This window comes from Lissotriton vulgaris, chromosome 3_1 (assembly GCF_964263255.1).
Source record: "Lissotriton vulgaris chromosome 3_1, aLisVul1.2, whole genome shotgun sequence".
In the NCBI taxonomy this organism is placed as follows: Eukaryota; Metazoa; Chordata; class Amphibia; order Caudata; family Salamandridae; genus Lissotriton; species Lissotriton vulgaris.
In genome coordinates, this window is record NC_141689.1 from 1,426,799,411 (window position 1) to 1,426,820,846 (window position 21,436).

A 21,436-nucleotide genomic window follows, 5' to 3' on the forward strand; every position below is an offset into this window, starting at 1 on the left:
TGAAGCGGAGCAGTCCAAAGCTTACTCAGGGAGGTGGTGTGAGGTTCAAACCTCAGAATCCCATATATCCACCAATACAAGTCAATAACTAAATGTTCAGTTAGTTCTCAGTCTTCACAAAAGAAGAGTTTTACTTACAACACACCTAGCACAATAGCACACATAAAAGCAAAATGTGCTGGAAATAGTTATAAACTTTAGCGAATAATGGAAAAACAGCCTGGACTATTCCCATGGGACAACCTATTTGTATTCCTTGTGCAATAGATCACAATCAGTACTTGGTGGCCTCCTGTGCAACAATTGACATGTAGATAATCTCTGGAAGACTGACCTGGTTGAGGGCCAGTACTTTGTGATTTTCCCTCACATTAACAATGACTTTATTTCCTACCCCTCAATCCCCAGGGTCTCCTGTGTATACACAATACCTTTTTGTTGTCTGCTAATTCCTTTGTTGAAGATGAAGGCAGTGCCACTCGATGTGGTGTATACTTCATTGCCCACATTGCACAAGGAGTTGTGCTCTTACTCTTGCCCGTCATACTAGCACGTAAGAGGTGACTAATGCTTTTGTGCGATGGAACAGGTAAGAAGAGGTGCAAGCCTCTCCCTTGATATGGTTCTCCTACAGAACTCTTGATTTCTCTTTCCCGGGCACTGCGAACTCTGGTCCAGTCTCAGCATCACATGGCACTTGGTCTTGCAGTGGACCTGAACAGAACACAGTTTCCTCAGTCCCCTCTTTCCATGATGGTACCGAATCTCACGCTCATTACGAATAGCCAAAAACAAGTATACTGAAGAAAGGGAGGCAGCCCCACTTAACTAGCTGTTAGCCTTTGCGGAGGAGGTCTTACAATGATCAGTGGTCCATTAAAAGGCAGGGGAAACTCAATAAGCTTGAAAGGGTCCTCTCCTCCACATCCAATTTATGACTCAAAACTAAGGATCATTTGAATGTGATGGAACCCCGCAATTCATATCTGCTGCCTGGGATCTCTCCAGTCTTCCTTATTAGGTGTCATTTGGAATGGATTCCATTGTGGTGAAGGCACACTGTCGTACACATGCTTTTTACATGTATCCTCTATACACTCAGAAAGGGGCACACATTCAACCTACTTGTCCCTTGTGCTTTATTTAAACAAACTGGTCACAGGGAGCTGGCAGACCAATTTAATGTGGGAGAGGAAAGTAGTTATTTTTCTCTTGTATCACTGCTTCCTCTGTTAGTCTTTTACAGCCTGGCAAGCTGACAGTAGTCACACTTGGATGATGCACATGGTGTGCCCCTTCAGACCATAGAGCCTTAATACATGCCACAAATACTTCCAGCATACATGCATGATTACCTTGTCTGCTGAGTTTGGGGCTAGAAATCCACAGCTTGCTTTAATTAACTTAGAGGCAGGAGAGAACACTCTCCCGAATCATGCAGGGGACCTTTCTCTATCCTAGAACTGGTAATTAATTTTTGAATTGTATGCCTATTTTGTGCCATTAAAACTAATTCCAATAACTTAAGTGAGTGTAAACTGGTCCCTAATTGCTGAAATCTTTTAACATTTCAAAACTACAGCCAGGGTCACTGTGAGACGCTAAATTATTGATGAGTCTGGAGAGTTGTGGATGTATTTTGGCCTCTTAGCCTCATCCATCTTCCTCGTCAGCTGTGCCAGATGGCATATGCATGCTCTGCAATGGAACTTGAAGTTCCAATGAGGCCAGCATCAAGACAGTCTTGCCAATGCCATCCTTGTCTCAAAGGAGATGGTTTGAGATTTGCAATAGTGGCTACTTGGGCACATTTTGTCTAGCGGCAGGATTTTCTGCTGACAGTGGTAATGGATGCATCACTTCTGGGCTAGGGTGGTGAGAGGACAGTGGTATCTGGCAGAGGGCCGGCTCCATGTCAGCCTGCTGGAGCTGTGGGTCATTCATCTGGCTCTGAAGGCCTTCCTGGGAGTATTGTGCAAGTTCTCTTGGACAATCCCACTGCCATGTGCAGGAAGCAGGGCAGAGTGGGGTCCTGGGTCCCATGCCAGGCTTAATGCCTTTTGAAGTGTTTTAGCACCACAGTATCTTCCTGATAACAAACCAAACGACAGGGTCCCCTAACGCTAGGACGGATAAGACAGATAGGATGCATTGAGCAGAAAGCTTTTTACAGATATTGAGTGGTGTCTACATCCCGATGTGGTGCAGGGCATCTTCCAGCAGTGGGGGGGAACCCTGGCTACTTATTTTGGTTGTTGTAGAGAATACACATTGTCCAAACGTTTGCACATTGGAGTTTCCACTTGTTAGGAGGTGCACTCTGACTGGAATGGAAAAAGGGACTGCTGTTTGCCTTCCTGACTCTGCCCCTCCAGCTCCAAGTCCTGAATTAGATAAAGAACAACTGGGCCCAAGTCATCCTAGTGGCTCTGGTTGTGCCCGGAAAGTATGTTACCCAGAACTTGTGGCTGTGAGCATCTATCCAATGATCAGGCTGCCACTTCATGAGGACTCACTGTCTTCTCAGGAGGAGTGTCCTTCCTCCAGATGTACTCAATCTACACCTAATTGCTTGAAGACTGAGGAAAAGCTTAGCACTGAGTTTGATTTGTCTGCTGAAATGGTAGATGTCCTTCTAGCTGCCTGGCACACTTCCACAAAATACATTTAAGTAGGGCGCTGAGACTAATTTGTGGCCTGGTGTGGTGTTCACAACACTGTCACCCCTGCCCTCGAAGCAGTCAGGCGTCTTTTTGTTTTTGTATTTGGCCCAGCAAAGGCTTGCGATGGGCACTATCAAAGCTTGCTTGTCAACCTATACGGCCTTTCTACATTTTGCCGAGCAAACCGTCCTTGTTCAAATCAGCTGTTTTGCAGAGGTTTATTAAAGGTTTGACACAAATTCCTCCAATAATATTTGGGATCCCACAGCTGGACCGTAATCTGGTTTTGACATTTCTCATGTTACACCTTTTGAGCAAATGCAAAGCCGCTTGCTGTGTCTCCTGACCTTGAAGACTGTCTTCCTGATTGTGATTGCGTCAGTGTGTTTCAATCAATCATTCAATCAAAAAAGTCTATGCAGTTGAAGAACAACCATAAAAGTGTACAAGCACATAAAAACACTGGCAGTGTCAGTCCGACATTCCTTCCACATTTTCCTAAAGCATACAAGAAAATAAGCATATAAAATACACAAAATCATTGATCAATTATAAAAATCATGAAATTGTTAAAATGCATCAAAACAGGCTTAGTCGAAATAGATTGTGTCCTGGGATCACACAGCTGAACGAAGAAATGAGCTTACATAGATAAAAGTCTCTTCCTCTGGTAATTGTTGGAGATATGATAAGCTTGAGTGCAGTGCCAAAGGTTTCACATTTTCATAAAAAGAACTAAGAACGTTTTAGTTTAGGTTTGTACAAATTTCAAAAAAATAGGAAGTGTAACATTAATTGGTTTTACACATCGTATCATGGACACACTCTAGAGTCAAGCTTACACTGATTGCCAAGGGTGAAGCAGAGTGAGTATTTGATCGTGTTAGCTCTAAAGCGAAATAATAGGAAGCGTTCCCAATTCCCATTGATGTGCCACAAATCACCATTTAGAGAATTCTCTTGCTTTAAACGTAAATAGCTTGCAACAGTTGGTTTCAAAGTTTCAGCTCTTAGCCTATCTACATGCAGCTGGGCTAGTAATAAAGCTTGCTCTTGCTTTCTGCCAGAGGCAGTGTGACATGTTGTGTCAAATAACATTTGGGTCAATTCAATCCCTTCAAGGGATTTTTTTAACATGCACCAACCATTGGTAGAGAAGCCCCTATCACAAGCCAAGCAGTCGGTGATTATGTCCTTTGTGAGTGAGTCTTCCTCTGTCTTCCAAAGGGGGTGCGATCACTCAAGTATGTTAGGCCCAGCTCTTTATGGCAGATAAAATGGAAGGTAGACAAGTGAACAGAAAGTATTCTCCTGAAAAAACTGTTTTCTTCCCTCTGTAAGGCTATGCATTCAACAGTCCCCCAGATTTCCGCCCATAAGATGCTATTGGGAATCATTGGGCGGCATATATCTGCCACACGGGGGTAGTTCCCTGCCGCCAGACTGAGGAGTAAACTGTCTGCTCTAGATCCCTTTGCCCTGCACTGTGAGATGTGTGGAGCCCATAGACAAGTTTAACTGAAGGTGAAGCCCAGAAAAGAAAATGCACTAGTGCTCAATAAAGAGTTAGGGCCAACTGTAATGCTTGAGAGTTGAATGCACTTAGGGCTACATGTCATTATAAATGAGTTATCAAAGTTTGTTAACAAAATGAGGTTGGTCCAAAGGAATGGACTAGCAGGCGCAGGGCTTTAGGTGTCTGGGCGATTAGTACAGCGTTCTCCGCATAGAGTAATGTTTGAAGAGGGACACCGTTTATCTTGCAATCATCAGGGGCGCACAAGGTTAGCTGAAAACTAAGCTTCTTTATGTATAAAATAAATAGTAATGTGGTACGCATGCACCCTTAACGGACCCCTCTCCCAGTATTGATTTCTTTTGTCACTTGGAAGTTTTGCCGAACCTGTCATTGGGTTTTTCTTTTGTGTGCAAGGATGCTAATAAATAAACAAGTGCTTCTTCTAACCCCATCTGAAAGAGGAGTTACTACAGCCTCGACCAGTTGACACAGTAAAAAGCCATGGGCAAGTCCATGAAGGCAAGAGGCAATAAAGTCTGTTTTGCCTCTGTATATTCCGCAATGATTAGGTACAAATGTAGGCATTGCTCTCCCGTGCCAGCACGGAAGTTATATTGACAAGCGTTTAAGAGGTTGTTGTCCATGACCCGCTTGAGTATCCTGTTATGCAGCACCCTGCCAAGAATTTTAGTTGGAATATCGTTCAATGAAATGAGGCGATAGCAATTTGGTCTAGATCGATCCCCTTTTTTAAAAATTGGAACAATAACTGAAGTGACCCAGGAGCTTTGTACCGTAGAATGACTTAAACTATTAAAAATATTGGGCATCAAGGTTGGGATTACATGTAATTAAATAATTAGGAGCAACATTTGTCCCTGCTCTCTACTGTATGGCAACAATGACTTCCAGTAAAGAAACTTATATAAATGAGGATGAGTTCTTCTATACTGACATTGTGGGGTTTATCTCAGTGGCTGAATAGATCTGGGAGAAATGAGACATGCACTGTTTATATGGCAGCTGATAGAAGTGTTGTCTGATTTATAGATTCCATACTTGATACAGCTCTCCAGAAGAGTTTGCTATCTTTTAATCGGGCTGAGTGTGCTAGTATGTCCCACTGCTGAGTGATAACTTTGTTCCGTCTCCTAATTGTTACTGTTTTGTATTGCTTCCTATAGGTGGCCACAGCAGCGTAGTCTCTAGGCCTCCTATTTAAGGCTCTACCCAAAAGACGATTAGTCAGGGAGCACTCGTGGTCAAACTACTGCAGGCCTGGTGCACCGGATTAAAGGATTTAGAAAGGGACCATCTAATCCTGGAACAAAAAGCCACAATGGAGCCAACTGTCGCCCTGTTTACGGCGTCATCTGCCAAGCACCACATAACTAGTTCCATATTCTCTAGAATTACTCTTCCCCCAAAATTGGGGGTGGGGGTGAGGAATCTGACATTTTCCAAAGGAGCCTAAGATAGTCTGTAGACGAAGATAGGCTGCTGAAACCATCTGCAATTTGAAAACCCCTCTAGTTTGCACATCCAAAGATATCGCATTTGATTATGATTGCCAAAAATTTGTACTGATAATTGTGCCATGTAACTGGAGATTCTTTAAATTAGGGGAGACGAAAATGTAGTCAATTACTGATAAGCAATTTCTGATGGATACATCTGCCAGTGGATTCCTCACCTTGTGAATATCCCCCTGCGTCAGCAACATTCGGAAATTCTTTTGTAGCTCTTCACGCCGACGTGGACTACGTCGCAAAACGTACGGCTTCGCTCGCGCGGCTCCGCGGACGTCACTGACTCCATAATAATAGGACTCCGTCGGCGTTATGACATCAGTTCCCTTTTTTCTGCGTCGTCGACGCTAATGGTTTTCGAGGGATCCTCTGTAGCTATCGAGTAACTCTGTTACTGTTTGGTACTTTCAGTGTTTTCTTGTTTCTTTTGTCTCCTGTCGAGATGTCCTCGAAGAAGACCGAATTCAAGCCGTGCGGAGAATGCGGGAAAATGATGTCAATCACGGACCCGCATGAAGATTGCGTTCTGTGCTTGTCCTCAGACCATGATGTCCAGGGGTGTCCATGCTGTAAGAAGATGAACCCCAAGGCCCTTTGTGAACGAGAGGCGAAGCTCCTGGTTGCCAAGATGAAGAGTAAAAAGGACATGAAGAGTTCGAAGTCGCGATCGAGGCGGTCGAGGTCGAGATCCCGTTCGAGGTCGCCATTGAGGTCGTCATCGGGGCATGCTTCCAGGTCAACAAAAAAGAAGAATAAGAAGAGGAAGCATGGGTGACAACACCATTCTGGGAAGGATTCAGATTCGAGACCGAAGTCGGCAGTGAGAATACATCGTAAGGATGATATATCTCCTTCTCCAGATGTTCTGGATCCGGAAGGTGAGGCTTCGCCCATGGAGTCACCGGAGCATTCAGCGGCTCCGGTGTTGAATCCCTCTCCAGCGCAGTCTCGATCCCCAACTCGAGAGGAGGAAGAAGGTCCCTTGCCTGAGGGTTCGCCAACTCGGGTACACCAACCTGGGGAAGAAGTCGACAAGAATATGGTGCCTCCTCGAAAGCAGCCTGTGGGTTCATACCCTCCCTTTCCAGGCCCGGTACAAGACCCTACACAGTATTTAAACGCTATGTATGGTGTCTTCACGAGAGCCATGTACCCCTCTGGAGCACCGGTTGGTCCCAGGGGTCCGATGGCCTTTAATCTGGGAGTCCCCCGGACGTATGCTCCGGCGCCGTTCAAGCCATTTATGCCGGCTCAGACACCGCCTTGGCATCTCTCGGTGCCTCCGAGGTCTTTGACGCCGATTCCTTTGTCACCGGCGCCGGTTCCAGTTCGACCTAGAGTGCAGTGGCCTGTTCCTTCAGCTCCGAGCTCAACGCCAGTTCCGGCTCCATCTGAGTCGATTGCGGAATCGTCGACGTCGTTCCCGAAGGAGAGATCGAGACGTGAGGCTCAGCGACTTCTAGAGGAACAGAGGTACAGAGAACTGGAGATGGAAGAAGGTGAGCTGCAGGAATCGGTTGATTTCTTTGATGACCTAAGGGAGGCTAGTGGATTGGAACTGTCTCCGGATTGGGAGTTATCCTCTGTCCCAGATGCCCCTTCAAAAGTTGTGGCACCATATCATGTGGTCATCAAGAAGGCAGCAGAACTGTTAAATTTAAATCTGCCCACTGCGGAGTACAAATCGAATTTATTAACAGAAGTCCTCCACTACCTTCTTCTGTGGTGGAGCCTATGCTTCCTTTTAATGAAGCTTTGACAGAGCCAATCTTGGAGGTGTGGAATAGGCCTCTTACAGCTCCAGCAGTTTCGAAGGCTGTCGCAAGAAGATATAGGGTGGCTCCTAGAGACCCAGACTTTTTATCTTCTCATCCTTTACCAGAGAGCTTGGTGGTACAGGCAGCCTGCTCCAACAAGTCTGCAGGTGCTTTCCCTCAGGTGCCTGGGGACAAGGATTCTAAAAAGCAAGACCAAGCAGTAAAGAAAGGTTTTTCTTCAGCGAGCATGGCTCTAAAATCGACGAACGCCACATGCCTCTTAGGGCGTTACATCCATGCTTTGATGGATTCTGTGAAACAGCTGGCCCCTAAGATACCAGAGGAGGACAGGCAGAATTTTAATGAGGTGCTTGTTGATACTCAAGCGGCTGCTTGACAAGTCATCCAGAGTGGGTTGGACACGGCTGACTCTGTGGCAGGAGTCATTGGGTCTTCTATTGCCACCAGAAGAGCAGCTTGGCTGAAGTCTTCCGAATTCTCTGCTCATGTCCAGGCTCCCCTAATGGATTTACCTTTTGATGGCTCGGGCCTATTTGGGAAGAAGGCTAACGCTGCGTTGGAGAGATTCAAAGATAGCAGAGCAACAGCCAGGTCTTTGGGCCTACAGTTCAGAGGTACTGTAGGTAAAAGGTATAGAGGATTTGGAAGGTCCTCCTTTCGAGCCTACAAGCAATCGCAATAGCAGCAGCAACAGCAAAATCCGCTGTACAAGTCGTACAGAGGCAGACAAAGAGCTCGTCCTCGTGGACGTCAAGCTTCCTCCTCCTCCTCCTCCTCTTTCTCTTCCCACCCCCCTCCAACAACAGCAAAGCAGCCCTAGATCTGCCATTCCGAACCATGCGGGTCCTGTAGGGGGTCGGCTTACCTATTTTCTACGCGATCGGGAATCGGTCACATCGGACCTTTGGGTTCTCAATCTCGTGGAGAATGGGTATGCTCTTCCCTTTCGGGAATTCCCTCCAAATTACCCTCCTTGCCAAGGGTTTTGCTCAGAGGACCACCTGCAGCTTCTGCTGGAGGAAGTCCTGGCATTACTAAGAAAAGGTGCGATAGAGGTGGTTCCGGAGCAGGAAAGGGGTCAGGGATGCTACTCCCGGTATTTTCTGAATCCCAAGAAGGATGGCAGACTACATCCAATCCTGGACCTCAGTGTTTTGAACCTCTTTCTGAAGCAGGAGAAGTTCAAGATGCTCACCCTTCCGCCGGTTCTTCAAGCACTGCTGGAAGAAGACTGGATGGTGTCGATCGACTTGCAGGATTCATATTTCCACATCCCTATCCTGATGTCGCACAGGAAGTATCTCCGGTTCATGGTGGGTTCGCAACATTATCATTTTGCGGTCCTTCCGTTTGGTCTTACTACTGCCCATCGAGTCTTCACCAAGGTGATGGCTGTGGTGGCGGCACATCTCAGAAGGTCAGGGATTCCAGTATTCCCTTATCTGGACGATTGACTGATCAAAGCAGAATCTCCAGAGAAAGTGCTCCATCATCTGCAAGTCACAACTCAGTTGTTGTACAGATTGGGCTTTAAGATAAATGTGCCCAAATCTCACCTGGTGCCCTCCCAGCGCAACCTGTTCATAGGTGTGGTACTGGATACCACTGTGTGTCGTGCATTCCCTCCTCCTCAAAGGATTCGCGACATACAGGAAATGATTCCTTTATTTTTCAATGGAGCTGTAGTTCCAGTCCTGAAGGTCCTTCGTCTGCTCGGTCTGATGGCTTCCTGCATTCTGCTGGTCAACCATTCACGCTGGCACATGAGGGCACTCCAGTGGTGCCTCCGCAGGCAGTGATATCAACACAACGCCGATCTCAGGGAGTCTGTAAGGATCTCAAGAGAAGCTGCAGCGGATCTGTCTTGGTTAGGCGTGGAAGACAATCTGTCTTAAGGAAAGCCTTTTCAACTGCCTCCGTCGGTGGCCACGGTGATTACGGATGAGTCCACCCTAGGGTGGGGTGCTCATCTGGGGGATCTGGAGATCAAAGGTCTTTGGTCTCCAGAGGAAAGGTTACTCCATATCAACCTTCTGGAAATGCGGGCTTCTTCGTTTAGCGCTCAAGGCCTTCCTCCCTTCCCTTCGCGGTCAGTCGGTTCAGGTCCTGACGGACAACACGACTGCGATGTGGTATGTCAGCAAGCAGGGAGGAGTGGGATCGCGGTGTCTGTGCAGAGAGGTGCTGCATCTCTGGTCCTGAGTCCAGGACCATCAGATTTGTCTGATGGCAAATCATCTGGCCGGAGTTCTGAACGTGCGTGCAGACAGTCTGTCGGCAGTTCTCGGCCGATCACGAGTGGAGGCTTCATCCAAAAGTGGTTTGTCACGTCTTCCGGACGTGGGGAGCTCCTCAGGTGGACCTGTTTGCCACTCACGAGAATGCTCACTGCCCGTCATTCTGCAGTCTCCAGTATCCGATGCAGGGTGCTTTGAGGGACGCGTTTCAGTTGAGTTGGGACTCAAGACTCCATCACGTGTTTCCTCCCATACCCTTGATTCCTCTGGTTCTGAGGAAGATTCGCCAAGACTGGGCCCAAGTCATTTTGATCGCCCCGGATTGGCCAAGAACGGTGTTGTACACAGATCTTCTCCACCTCTCCTCGTGCCCGCCGCTCCGTCTCCCTCTCAGGGCAGATCTCCTCTCTCAGATGGAGGGGCAGGTTCTACACCCCCACCTCTAGACCTTACACCTTCATACCTGGAGATTGAACGGGGCAACCTGAATTCTTTTTCTCTCCCACATGATGTGGTGGATGTCATTGTATCGGCCAGGCGTGATTCCACCAAATCTATCTACTCTTATAGGTGGTCTAAATTTGTATCTTGATGTGGGGAGAAGTCCATTGGCCCTTTGAAGGCTCGATTGTCTGACAAACTTCAGTTGCTCTTTCTTTAGCTCAGTAAGGTTTTGCTGTGGCTACAGTCAAAGGTTATCTATCGGCATTCTCTGCATTCCTTTGCCTATCAGACCAGCCGTCCTTGTTCAAATCACCTATTGTTTTAAGGTTTTTAAAGAGCCTTACAAATAAATTTCCTCCTACTCCTTTTATTGTACCGCAATGGGACTTGAATCTTGTGCTTACTTTCTTAATGGGTTCTCCGTTTGAGCCTTTGCACAAGTGTTTCTTGAGGCTTTTATCTTTCAAAACGGTCTTCCTGATTGTGATTACCTTGGCAAGGAGAGTAAGTGAGCTTCAAGCTCTTAGTTCTAAGCCCCCATTCTTGACCATTCATGCTGAACGAATGGTTCTCAGGACTGCTTTTCTGCCTAAGGTGGTAACTCCCTTCCATCTAGGGCAGTCCATTACCCTCCCTACCTTTTATCCTCCCCCTCACCCTTCTAAGGAGGAGGAGGGACTTCACCGCTTGGACCCTAAGAGGGCGGTGAGTTTCTACTTGGACAGAACCAGAGAGTTCCGAGTGGATGACCAGCTCTTTGTGGGTTTTGTTGGAGCCGGAAGAGGCAAGCCGGTGCACAAGCGCACGCTGTCAAGATGGATTGTCTTGTGTACTCTACTCTCTGGCGGGTAAGGAACCTTCCTGAAGGTTTAAGAGCTCATTCTACTAGAGCAAGGTCTGCTACATCTGCTTTGTCTAGGGGTGTACCTGTAGAGGACATTTGTAGAGCGGCGACTTGGGCCTCCCTCCACACTTTCGCGAAGCATTACTGCTTAGATTCTGAAGTGAGGAGGGATGGCCACTTTGCGCACTCTGTCCTCCTAGATTTTCTCGTATAGAGGAGTTGACACCCTCCTCCGGGAGTGGGAACTGCTGTGGGACTCTATTCACAAGGTGAGGAATCCACTGGCAAATGTATCCATCAGAAGAACAAGTTACTTACCTTCGGTAACGCTTTTTCTAGTGGATCCAGTATCTGCCTATAGATTCCTCACTGGCTCTCCCGCCTCCCCGTTGTCCACTCTTCTATACCTGTATTGGTGTCATTGTTTTAATGAAAATATTTTATTGTCAAACGAACATTGTGTGTATATCTACTGTTATCGGTCCGTCCGTGTGCCTCGAAGGCACGGAAAAAAGGGCAGAACTGATGTCATCACGCCGACGGAGTCCTATTATGGAGTCAGTGGAGCCGTGCGCGAAGCCGTGCGTTCTGTGACGTCGTCCACGTTGGCGTGAAGAGCTACAAAAGAATTTCCGAATGTTGCTGATGCAGGGGGATATTCACAAGGTGAGGAATCTACAGGCAGTTGCTGTATCAACCAGAAAAAGCGTTACCGAAGGTAAGTAACTTGTTCTTCCGCCCCTAAAAGTGGGGAGCCCTGGGACATAAGTACCCCAGCCACCTGTAATACATTCATCAAATCAGAGGAGACGCGTAGAACCTCCAACTTTTTGCCTCTCGGGTTAACGCTCATGGCAGCTCCTGACACATTCCAGACGCTAGGGTTGGACAGTCTAGCATTAAAGCCTCCTGCCAAACATAAGTATATTTGCAGACCCAGATTCGATTTTCTCTCCACATTGGAAGAAATAAAGTCAAACAGACCTGAAAACCTTTGATTTGGCACATTAAGAAAAGCATTATTATAAAAGTTAATAAGATGAAAATCCAGAGCCCCCTTAAAAAGTACCACTTGAAAGTTATTGCCTGGAGTGTTAAGAGCCTCTGCAAGGCCACCAAGCATCAGGTTTATCCATATGGTTAGTCCTCCTGATGCTCGATCTTAGTGGGACAGAGCAGCCGGTGTGCTAAAACACAGAAAGTGTTCAAATACTGTAGGATTAGTGTCCCAGGTTTCCTGCATTAACAGGATGTCATAGGATCTTATAAACAGTTGCCAATCCGCGAGTGCTATCTTGGTACGGAGGCCTGCGATGTTCCAGATAAATATTTTCATCAGCCAACATTTAGCATGTGTAACTTCAGTTGGCAGTGTGTTTTTTGGGCACAACGGTCTTAATGTTGTAACTGGGCATGCAGGTTCAACTGAGACTGCGAATTCAAGAGATACAGCATGTGCCTGGCACGGGCGCTTTGTGGTTACACATCGATATGCTAATAAAGCCCCATGCCTAACTAACAAGGCATCCCCCACAGTAGGCCTGGACACTCTGTGTCAATCAGTCTCATTACAATATGATAAAACTACATACCTGTTATTACATATTAGACACCAAAATGGCTGAGGCTGGTAGTCACATGACAGTGGGCGCACTGCCTATTTTGACAGTTTGCAATACTATCCAGGGGTAATGTAATAATATTAGTTCTAAATGGTACCCCTCTGCGTTTATGCCTAATAATCTCGCCACACTGCATGTGCGTCTAAAATTGACAAAAGTGTAGTCTCCAGCTAGGTCTTTTGCTGAGGGGCAGATCCAGCCTGCCCTCCGAAGCATTAAAGTCTCATTTCCATCTGCAGTATTGAAATTTCTGTGTGCACCAAGCCAATGGATGACTTTATTGCAGGCCTGCATCCATGTCTCAGTTTGATTATGTTTCAGGGGCGGCACTCGACCGATGGTGGTAGATTTAGGATTACTGTGCTGAGCTTGTTACCCTTGACTCTGTTTTTCTCGTGTGGCATGTGCATGTAGCTCAGCCTAACTGCTGCAATTGAGGGGGGAATGTTATGCAGGCCGATGCCTCAACCTCCCCCCACCATATTTCGTAGAGCAGAGACCCATAGCATCCCTTGTAGGTTTATTCCGTGTGACAGACATTGAAGTACCCATATTCCTTAGTGTTGATGCATCCTGGGGAGATTGCCCTGCCATGCTCATGTGGGGCCTAGCAAGTTCAGCAGGGCCCTAAGTAGAATTGGTCTGGATGTTGTATGGGGCTTAAACAAGGTTGCTAGGTGGCCTTCTATTCCGGCCAAGTGCTTCTTTTTTGGTTTTACAAAATTGCAGAAAAATAATTGTATATCTCCTCAGCATTAGTGCTTCCAACAAGCGTTGCGCCTGGACCCTTTCCAGCGGTCACTTGGTTTAGCTGAGGTTTCACATGGGGAGCGTGGTTGCTGATCTTCTTGCGTTTCACAATTGGTTCAGGGGATGAATTGGAACTATTGATACTTAGGGGAACCAGGCAGATGCAGCAGTTGTCTTTGTTGGTTACAGCACTGTGCATGGTAATTGCGCAGCAGGGAGAACGTTTCCTCCGTCGTCCTTTTACGAAATTCCACTGTTGGGCTATCTGTCTCCCAGGCTGCTCCCATACCCCATAGATAGTATACGCTCAGTTAGGGCTATTTCGTTAGATACAACACCTACGGCTCTCTCTCTAGCACAGTATCAATTGCTTATGAATCTATGAGGTGGTATGGAGCATCCAGCACTTTTAGCGTGGGTTCAGTCTCTCCTTGTGCTTAGGGAAGGCTGTGAGATGAAGTACCACCCCATCAGGGCTGCCAAAATCACTGCAGCAGGAAACAGCCTTGGTCTCTAGGTTGCATATCCCACACTGCGGAAAATGTCCAGCACTTTTAGGGCGTTTGGCCCCTCCATGTGCTCAGGGAAGGGAGGGGGATGAAGTCCCAGCCCATCAGGGCTGCCAAAATCACTGCGGCAGGGAACAGCCCTGTTCTCTTTTTTGCACGTCCAGCGCTGTGGGAAATGTCCAGCGCATATTCGGCCCTTCCTTGTGCTAAGGGAAGGCTGGGGGATGAAGCAGGAAACAACCCCGAGTTGCAGGTCAGTGTGGCACTCTCAGTGGAACTGCCATACACCACCTTTTTGTAAACAAGTTGGTGCTGAGGTCTAGGGCGGTGTTCTTGCCAAAATTCTTCACTCCCGGTCTCGTTGAGCAATGATTTACCCTACCAGTGTTTTTTGCTGCCCCTCACCCCTCGAAGAGGAATGCTCCATCGGTTAGACCTCAATAGGGATTTAAGCTTTTACATTTATTGTACCAAGAACCAGAGTGGACAATTAGCTACTAGTGAAATTCTCTATAATGAAGAAAATGAAGGCATATATATATATAAGTGATATGTGATCTAAAACACGCTCTTTTACGACACCCTGGAAGAAGGGGAGGAATGGCTTGAGATTACATTCCCCCCACCGGGGTCTGGCCCTTCCTCACAGAGCACAACTGGCGCTACAAAGCCCAAACAGAGCCGACGACTGCGCCGCAGATTGGCGAAAACTGTACCCCAAAACAGGAACCCCTCACCGGGGCTGGCCCAAAAGGGACGAGCGGAGGCGCTGGAAATGGCCAACAAGTTCTGGGAGGGCGCGCATCATACTGTGCCCTCGGACTCTGGGAGTAGTATTGCATTGTTTAGTGGTATTACGTCTCGAACAGCGGAGGGTTTCCTGGGTTAGAGGGAGGATTGGTAATGGAGGACACTGTTTTTGTACAAGAAGCACCCAGTTAGACCTACCTCTGTAAGCAGGGAAGCATCCCCCTTCTTCTACAATCCTGATTTTGACACACACTACTGACACCGGTCCTGGCAGCGCAGAGCCCGAACCACCTACATTTCCAGAGTTAGAGAGCGGGAGCTGCACAACCCCTCATGGCGAACACAACTACTACACAGTCAATAGTTAACATTGTTGTAAACATGGTTTGGACCAGCACCATTCCTCTGCTGGACCGAGTATTCTTAGTTAGCGTTCAAATGTTAGTTCAGCCTGACCTAACCCACCCCGCTACTATACGCACAGCTGCCCCCCCCCCTCTCGCGGGTAACGTCCAGGACACGCGTACACAATGCATACACATGCAGGACAGTTACAAAATAATTACTTGGAACATAAGGGGACTGGGGTCCAACTACAAAAGGCACAGAATACATGCACAGTTATACAGGCGGCAAGCGCATATAACTTTTTTGCAGGAGTTCCACCTCACTGTGGCTGAGGCAACCAAATTACACAAGAAATGTAGGAGACAGGTCATATCCATATACTACTCTGCCTTTGCCCGCTGCGCCTCCATCTGGATACGTAGTGGGGTTCCCTTCAAGACGCTGGAACAACGGGTAGACCCACTGGAGAGATGTGAGAGGTACCTTAGATGGCTCACAAATAGTGCTAGGGAGCATATACACCCCTAACTGTGAGCATGATAAATTCCTTACGAACCTGAAACCTATCCTTGTGCCCTGAACAACATACCCTTGGGGGGGGGGGGGATTATAATGCCGTACTTGATATAAACAAGGCTAGTTCACACAGGCCCCTCCACGGTGCTGGCACAATTAGACAGGCCGAGGCATTGTGCAAATGGGCGGAGGGATGGTCCCTGGGGGATGCCTGGCGACTAATGTACCCTAATAGTAGGGAATACTCTTTTTTTCTCACACCCACACCAACTGCACACTAGAATCGACCGGATCCTCTGTTCCCAGGTAACACACGCCACTTACCTGGGAAAAACCTTCTCAGACCATAACCCCCTAGAGGTCACTCTTGCCTGGGGTAGAATCCCTACTCCGGTTCCTACCTGGAAGCTATGGCCCCAGAAGCTCGAAAACCAGGTATTTCATAGCACATTATCTGCAGGAATCACCAACTACTTCATAGAGAACCCTGGCACTGCCTCCTCGACGCAGGTGGAGTGGGATGCATTCAAGAAGGTGAAGAGGGGAATAGCAATTATCACAACAGAAGGGATCAGGAAGGAAATACATAAGTGTCATGGAGGTTGAAAATTCGCTGAATAAGTTAGAGCAGGACGCGGCTGTGGACAACACCAAGGGAGCAGCACTACAAGAAGACAACAGTAAACATGCCGAGCTATTAGAAACACTAAGACAAGTCGATTACACCACATAAACGAGCACAAAGCATGCTGAAGCGTACAAAGCTGGCTCGCTCTTGACGCGTTTAAATAGAGACGATCCCCCACAGACTCCCAGACTCTACTGTAATATCCTATCTTCACAGGCATCCAAGTGCAAGCATAACAAAGTTCAGCAGCCTACTAGAGACTATGAATGCACAACCCAGACCGATTACACTGGCTAGCGTGACTGTAAATGGAACGTAAATTGTCTGATACATTGTCTGTGGAATCACTAAGATGTACTTGCGCTTGAGGGTCTGAAGAAGCCTGGTGAATACCAAATGTTTATTTGATTTTCTCCTATGTGATGCTGAAGTTGGAAAAATATATAAATTAAAATATGTTTTCAAAAAAAGATAAGAAACTGACGTCAGCAAATAAGGCTTGTGCTTCTGTGTGGCTTTGCTCTGTCACTTCTGGGGTGGCAATGACCTAATGCATAGCAGCAGGACGCCAACTTGTGGCTTTCCGGAACACCTTTATTAAAAAATCTTCACATTTTGTCTGGCACCTTGGGGATCTTGTAAAATGAGTATTCTGTGGTCAGATATAGCATCCGCAAGGAAGAACATTAACAAAGGGTAAGGAACTTGTTCTTTTCAATCTAAACATTATCATAGAAAATAGCAGACTAGCTGCAAAAATTAATGATGTTCCCTGGATTACATCAGGGATCTGCCTTGGGTATGGAATAAGCCTAGCTTTACTGACTAGAAGAAAATCTGTGCCAAATTAACCAATACAACAAAAGTACTTGAACAGGTTGCATGGATTATGCAAACATAAGCATCATTAAAAAGTGTAGCTTTTTAAGTGAGGCTGTTAAGGCGGACTGTAATAGATTTGATTGATAGAATGTGAGTGTTTCAATGAGGTAAGAAAGGCAAACTGAGTTTTTAGAGATTATCAACAAATTGGTATGGGTGACGGACTGATGAATGTGTAGAAGTGGATTTCAAGCGACACCTGTTAAAATGCTTGTGGTAGCTGAGGTTCTTCAGAAACACAAACCTTTATTATGGCTATTAAAGTACTGTAGATATTGTTGATCTTCTCTATAGAGTACCACCTTAAATTGTACCCATTGGTGTTTAAATTGCTATCTCAGAAAGCCACAATGTTTCTTGTTATAGACATCTTGACATAATTGTGGACAATAAGAATAATTTCATTTATCTTAGAAATCTTTGATCTTGATTCTTAACGTGTACAATTATTAAAAATGCAGAGATCTTAATTTCATCCTTTCATCCTGTTTTTTAAGCGGGATCCTCCAGAAGAAGAAATACCCTTTTGCACTTTAAAATCTTTTCCAGCTGCAATTGAACACACAATACAGTGGGCAAGAGATAAGGTAATTATCCGTGCAGGTGCACTTCAAGGGCCCTACTGGGCCTTCTTAAATAAGAATTGTCTCTTTAGAAAATCAGTTCCTTTATCAACATGTATTTTTTTTAATCCTCTTATAGTTTGAAAGCTCCTTTTCTCACAAGCCTTCACTGTTTAATACATTTTGGCAAACCTATCAATCTGCAGAAGAAGTGTTACGGGTAAGAATTGTGGTATAGTTTAAAACCTGCAAAAAATGTTTAATAGTTTCATATTGTTAAATATCTATTCCATCTGTTGTCAGTGGAACATTCATTTTTTCTGTTAATATTAAAAGTAAGGGTTTCTATTCTTCTAAACACTTTTACTACTAGTATGGGGTGTAGAAGGTATCATGTAGAGGAATAAAAAGAGACAACTTATCTTTCCAATAACCCTGATCTTCGAAACTTCCATCCACCAGATTGGCAACCCTACCAACATAACTTAATACCAGGGAAACTATACAAATATAGGTTGCAGCCTGTTAGTCTGTGGAGAACCTAGTTCTCACAAACTTCAATTTAATACATGACAACACAAGATTCCACAAACAACAATTTGAAAATCCAAAGCCACATCATATGAAAAAACAAATATACATTACGTAAAGCAATACTTTAACCCCTTTGCTGCGGCGGCTATTCCGCCGCAGCGCTAAGGGGGAGGCGGGGTTGCGCGGCGGTCCCGTGCTTGTGACGGAGCTGCTCCTTCATGGCCCGCGGGTGAGCTGTGCTTGTGACGGAAAGGTTTAGTCACTGTCCCGCCGCTCTTCAGAACGTCCAGCGCGGAATTCGCGCCGCGCAGGCACGGCGAGCGGGCCGTGACGGAACCGTTCCGTCACCAGCACAGCCCACCCGAGGCTCGTGACGGAACGGTTCTCTCACAAGCATGGGAGGGGGTAATGAAATTACACCGTAATATACTACAAATACACCAATACGTAAGAGTCCGTATTCCGATAGGAAAGAGAAACGAAAACTCTCCACTCTAGCCACGTTGCATACAAACACTCTAGTCTAGTAGTGTAACCTACAAACAACTGTTGTTTGTATTCCACACAGCTAACCTGGAGTGTTCTCATGTTTATATTTAACTAGATTAGGTTTTATTTGTAATAAACCTTTGAAAAAGGTCAGACCGTATATAAAATCAACATTACCATTTCAATACAAACCATATACTTATTTTCAAAATTAAGAAGCATTATGTTTGCATAATCTCAAAAAGTCGACTGTTATATAACTTCTCTTTTAGATTCTCGGGCTGTATGTTTGGTGATCACCTTTGTGAAGAGAGTGAGTGGAAAATTCTATATTTATTGCCTTGTTACATCATCATTGTCTCTTTTTTTGCTTCTAGAAAGTACAATGTGGAGAGAGCTTAGAAGGTTGTTTTCAAGTCATAAAATGTTTAAGTCGAAGGCCCAAGATCTGGTTTCAGTGTGTGGAATTAGCAAGATTAAAATTTGAGAAATATTTTAATCATAAGGTGAGGGTATATAACATGTGTTTGTAAATTGATTATTCTGTGATACCTTTTGTTTATATTGAGCAAAAACCCTAGCAGAGCTTTGGCTTTCTCTCTGCGAATGTGTAATGATAGAAACCCTTTTACCAAAATATGTGGAGCTGAAAATTCCTGACCGACCTGGTATGTTTTTACGTACAAGAGTTCTGTGTCATAAGCATCCTTGCAAGTGCTCCCTGTATGGTGATGGCAAGTGGCTTGACAACGTACTGCTAGAGATACTTTTTGGTGTTCACTGCAAATGGCTGAACAAGTTTAACCTGCCAACCTGAGATCTGCCTTCAGCAATTCCTATAAAACAACGTTATCTAAAGGCAATGCAATCATATTCCCATCTTGCATGAAGAGAGTTTACCCTGTGCAACAACAAGAACTGTCAGAAATGAAATGCAGAAATCCAGGAGCGCAGTTTCACTGGTTACAAAATAGATTTATAATCAGTAACAGGGTAACCAACTTTTAAGTGGAACTTGGGTATTAATATGTTTTAACTGAAAACAGTGATGTACTTCTCTGATACATATCCGCATCGCTGCGGCGGCTTTTCCCGCTGTGTGCGGCAATTTTGAAAAAGCCGCGTTACGTGACGAGCTCAGCTCGTCATCAGCATAGCAGCGCCGTAGCTGATGACGAGCTGAGCTCGTCATCAGCAGCAAAGCGGTTAAATTACATAATTATCTTGAAAATGTTTTTAAAATGTTGTAGACCAGGCCCTATGTTGGAAGCAGCCGACCACCACCACTGGGGCTATGTTGGATCAAGATTTTGCACATCTATGTAATGGTAAAATTGACTGCATTGCCAGCTAATGAAATCCTCAAATTTGAAACAACTTGGAAGCCCCTTAAGATGCACATAAAAACTCAGGTTGGGGGATTGACAAATGACATATGTCCCTGATTTTGTGAGAAAGAGCCATCACCAATAAATGTCAGCTCCTGACAGCAAGACACCACAGACTTGGCAATATGTCACTTCCTGGATGATATACAGTGAGGCAGTGGGCCTGTAGCCCTCCTGGCCCTTTGAGAGAAAAGTAGGTCCCTTCTGTCTTTCTGGTGTCTTTTGGGGCTCCATATTGCCTCTTGTGATGCATCTCTGCTTACCCCAAGACATTTTCTTGGAAGCTTTCCTCCCCTCTTTATACCTTATATGATATTATGTCTTGAATGTCACAATGCACCAAGTTTTTATATTTGTATTGTTTTGTGATGTTATTCATAAAAAAGATGTAATTAAAGAGTGAGGGGAGTTGCAAAATCAACAATGAAATGGTAAGTAGGTATGACAAATAGAGCACAGAGACCCTGTGCATAAGGTTGAGTTGATATATTCAAAATAAGCAGTTTTGTATGTAGCAATATAAAGTGAACAGAGTGATTTGTGTGCCATGTTCAGTGCAAACAAGGCAAATAATTACATCTGAAAGAGACAATTAGTTATGGATTCCTCACCTTAGAATTCCTCACCTTAAAATTACCCCTAGGCATCAGACTGGATCCGGAGAATTTTTTCCTCAGCAGTAGCCCTGCGCGTCGATAGGTGGCGTCGGTTGACTCCACGTTCGTCGTTGACGTCGTGCTCGTTGGAATGATGTTGCGGTATCTACATAGACGACACCCTCACACGCTGATGTCCTTCTTTCTTTCTCTGCACCAGCCAGTGCAGATCCGGAGAGAGCGGTACCTTAAGTAACTTTTCGACTCTACTTTTTGCAACATTTGTCGACACTTTTGAGTAGATAGACTCTTGGTGCACGGAGGGATGTCACGTTGCACCGGCTTCGAGGCTTGCGACTCCTGTCGCAAATTGATGCTGGTCAAGGGGCACCTTGTGTGCCTTTGGTGCCTGGAGCGCGACCACGACCCGAAGCCGTGCTCCGAATGCCGGGCCATCAACCAGAAGTCTTTACGGGAGCAGTCCTGAAAGCTTCACGAGGCCCGGCAGTCCGCTCCACGCCGTTCGTGGTCCCAGTCGAGAGGGAGGTCGCAGGAGTTTTGATGGCCGGCGCCTATTTGGCGACAAGGCAGACAACGCGCTCAAGCGCTTTAAGGATTCTAGGGCTACGGCTAGATCCTTAGGCCTCACTTCCAACTCCCGCCCAGCGCAGTCTGCTTTTTGCCCCTTTCATGGCTAAGGAAAGGGTGCCTGCTGAGTTCCGCCCAGAGCCAGAGGTCTGCGCAAGCTGTTCAGCCTCTGCACGACCGGGGACGGGGTTCCCACCGCCCTGTCAGGGGGCCAGCAGGCATGCTAGTCCACCAGCACCCCCTCTGCAGCAGATTCCAA

At 46.1% G+C, this 21,436-nt stretch overlaps 1 protein-coding gene across 2 annotated transcripts in view; it reads left to right on the forward strand.

Moving 5' to 3' along the window:
• Nucleotides 1–21,436, forward strand: part of UBA6 (ubiquitin like modifier activating enzyme 6) — a 1,035,692-nt gene that overhangs the window by 531,979 nt on the left and 482,277 nt on the right. For both annotated transcript variants that reach the window (XM_086961917.1, XM_086961916.1), the window contains exons 21-23: nucleotides 17,517–17,606; nucleotides 17,722–17,802; nucleotides 18,983–19,111. In XM_086961917.1, coding sequence (XP_086818043.1) covers nucleotides 17,517–17,606; nucleotides 17,722–17,802; nucleotides 18,983–19,111 — 300 coding nt within the window. The remainder of the gene's footprint in view (nucleotides 1–17,516; nucleotides 17,607–17,721; nucleotides 17,803–18,982; nucleotides 19,112–21,436) is intronic.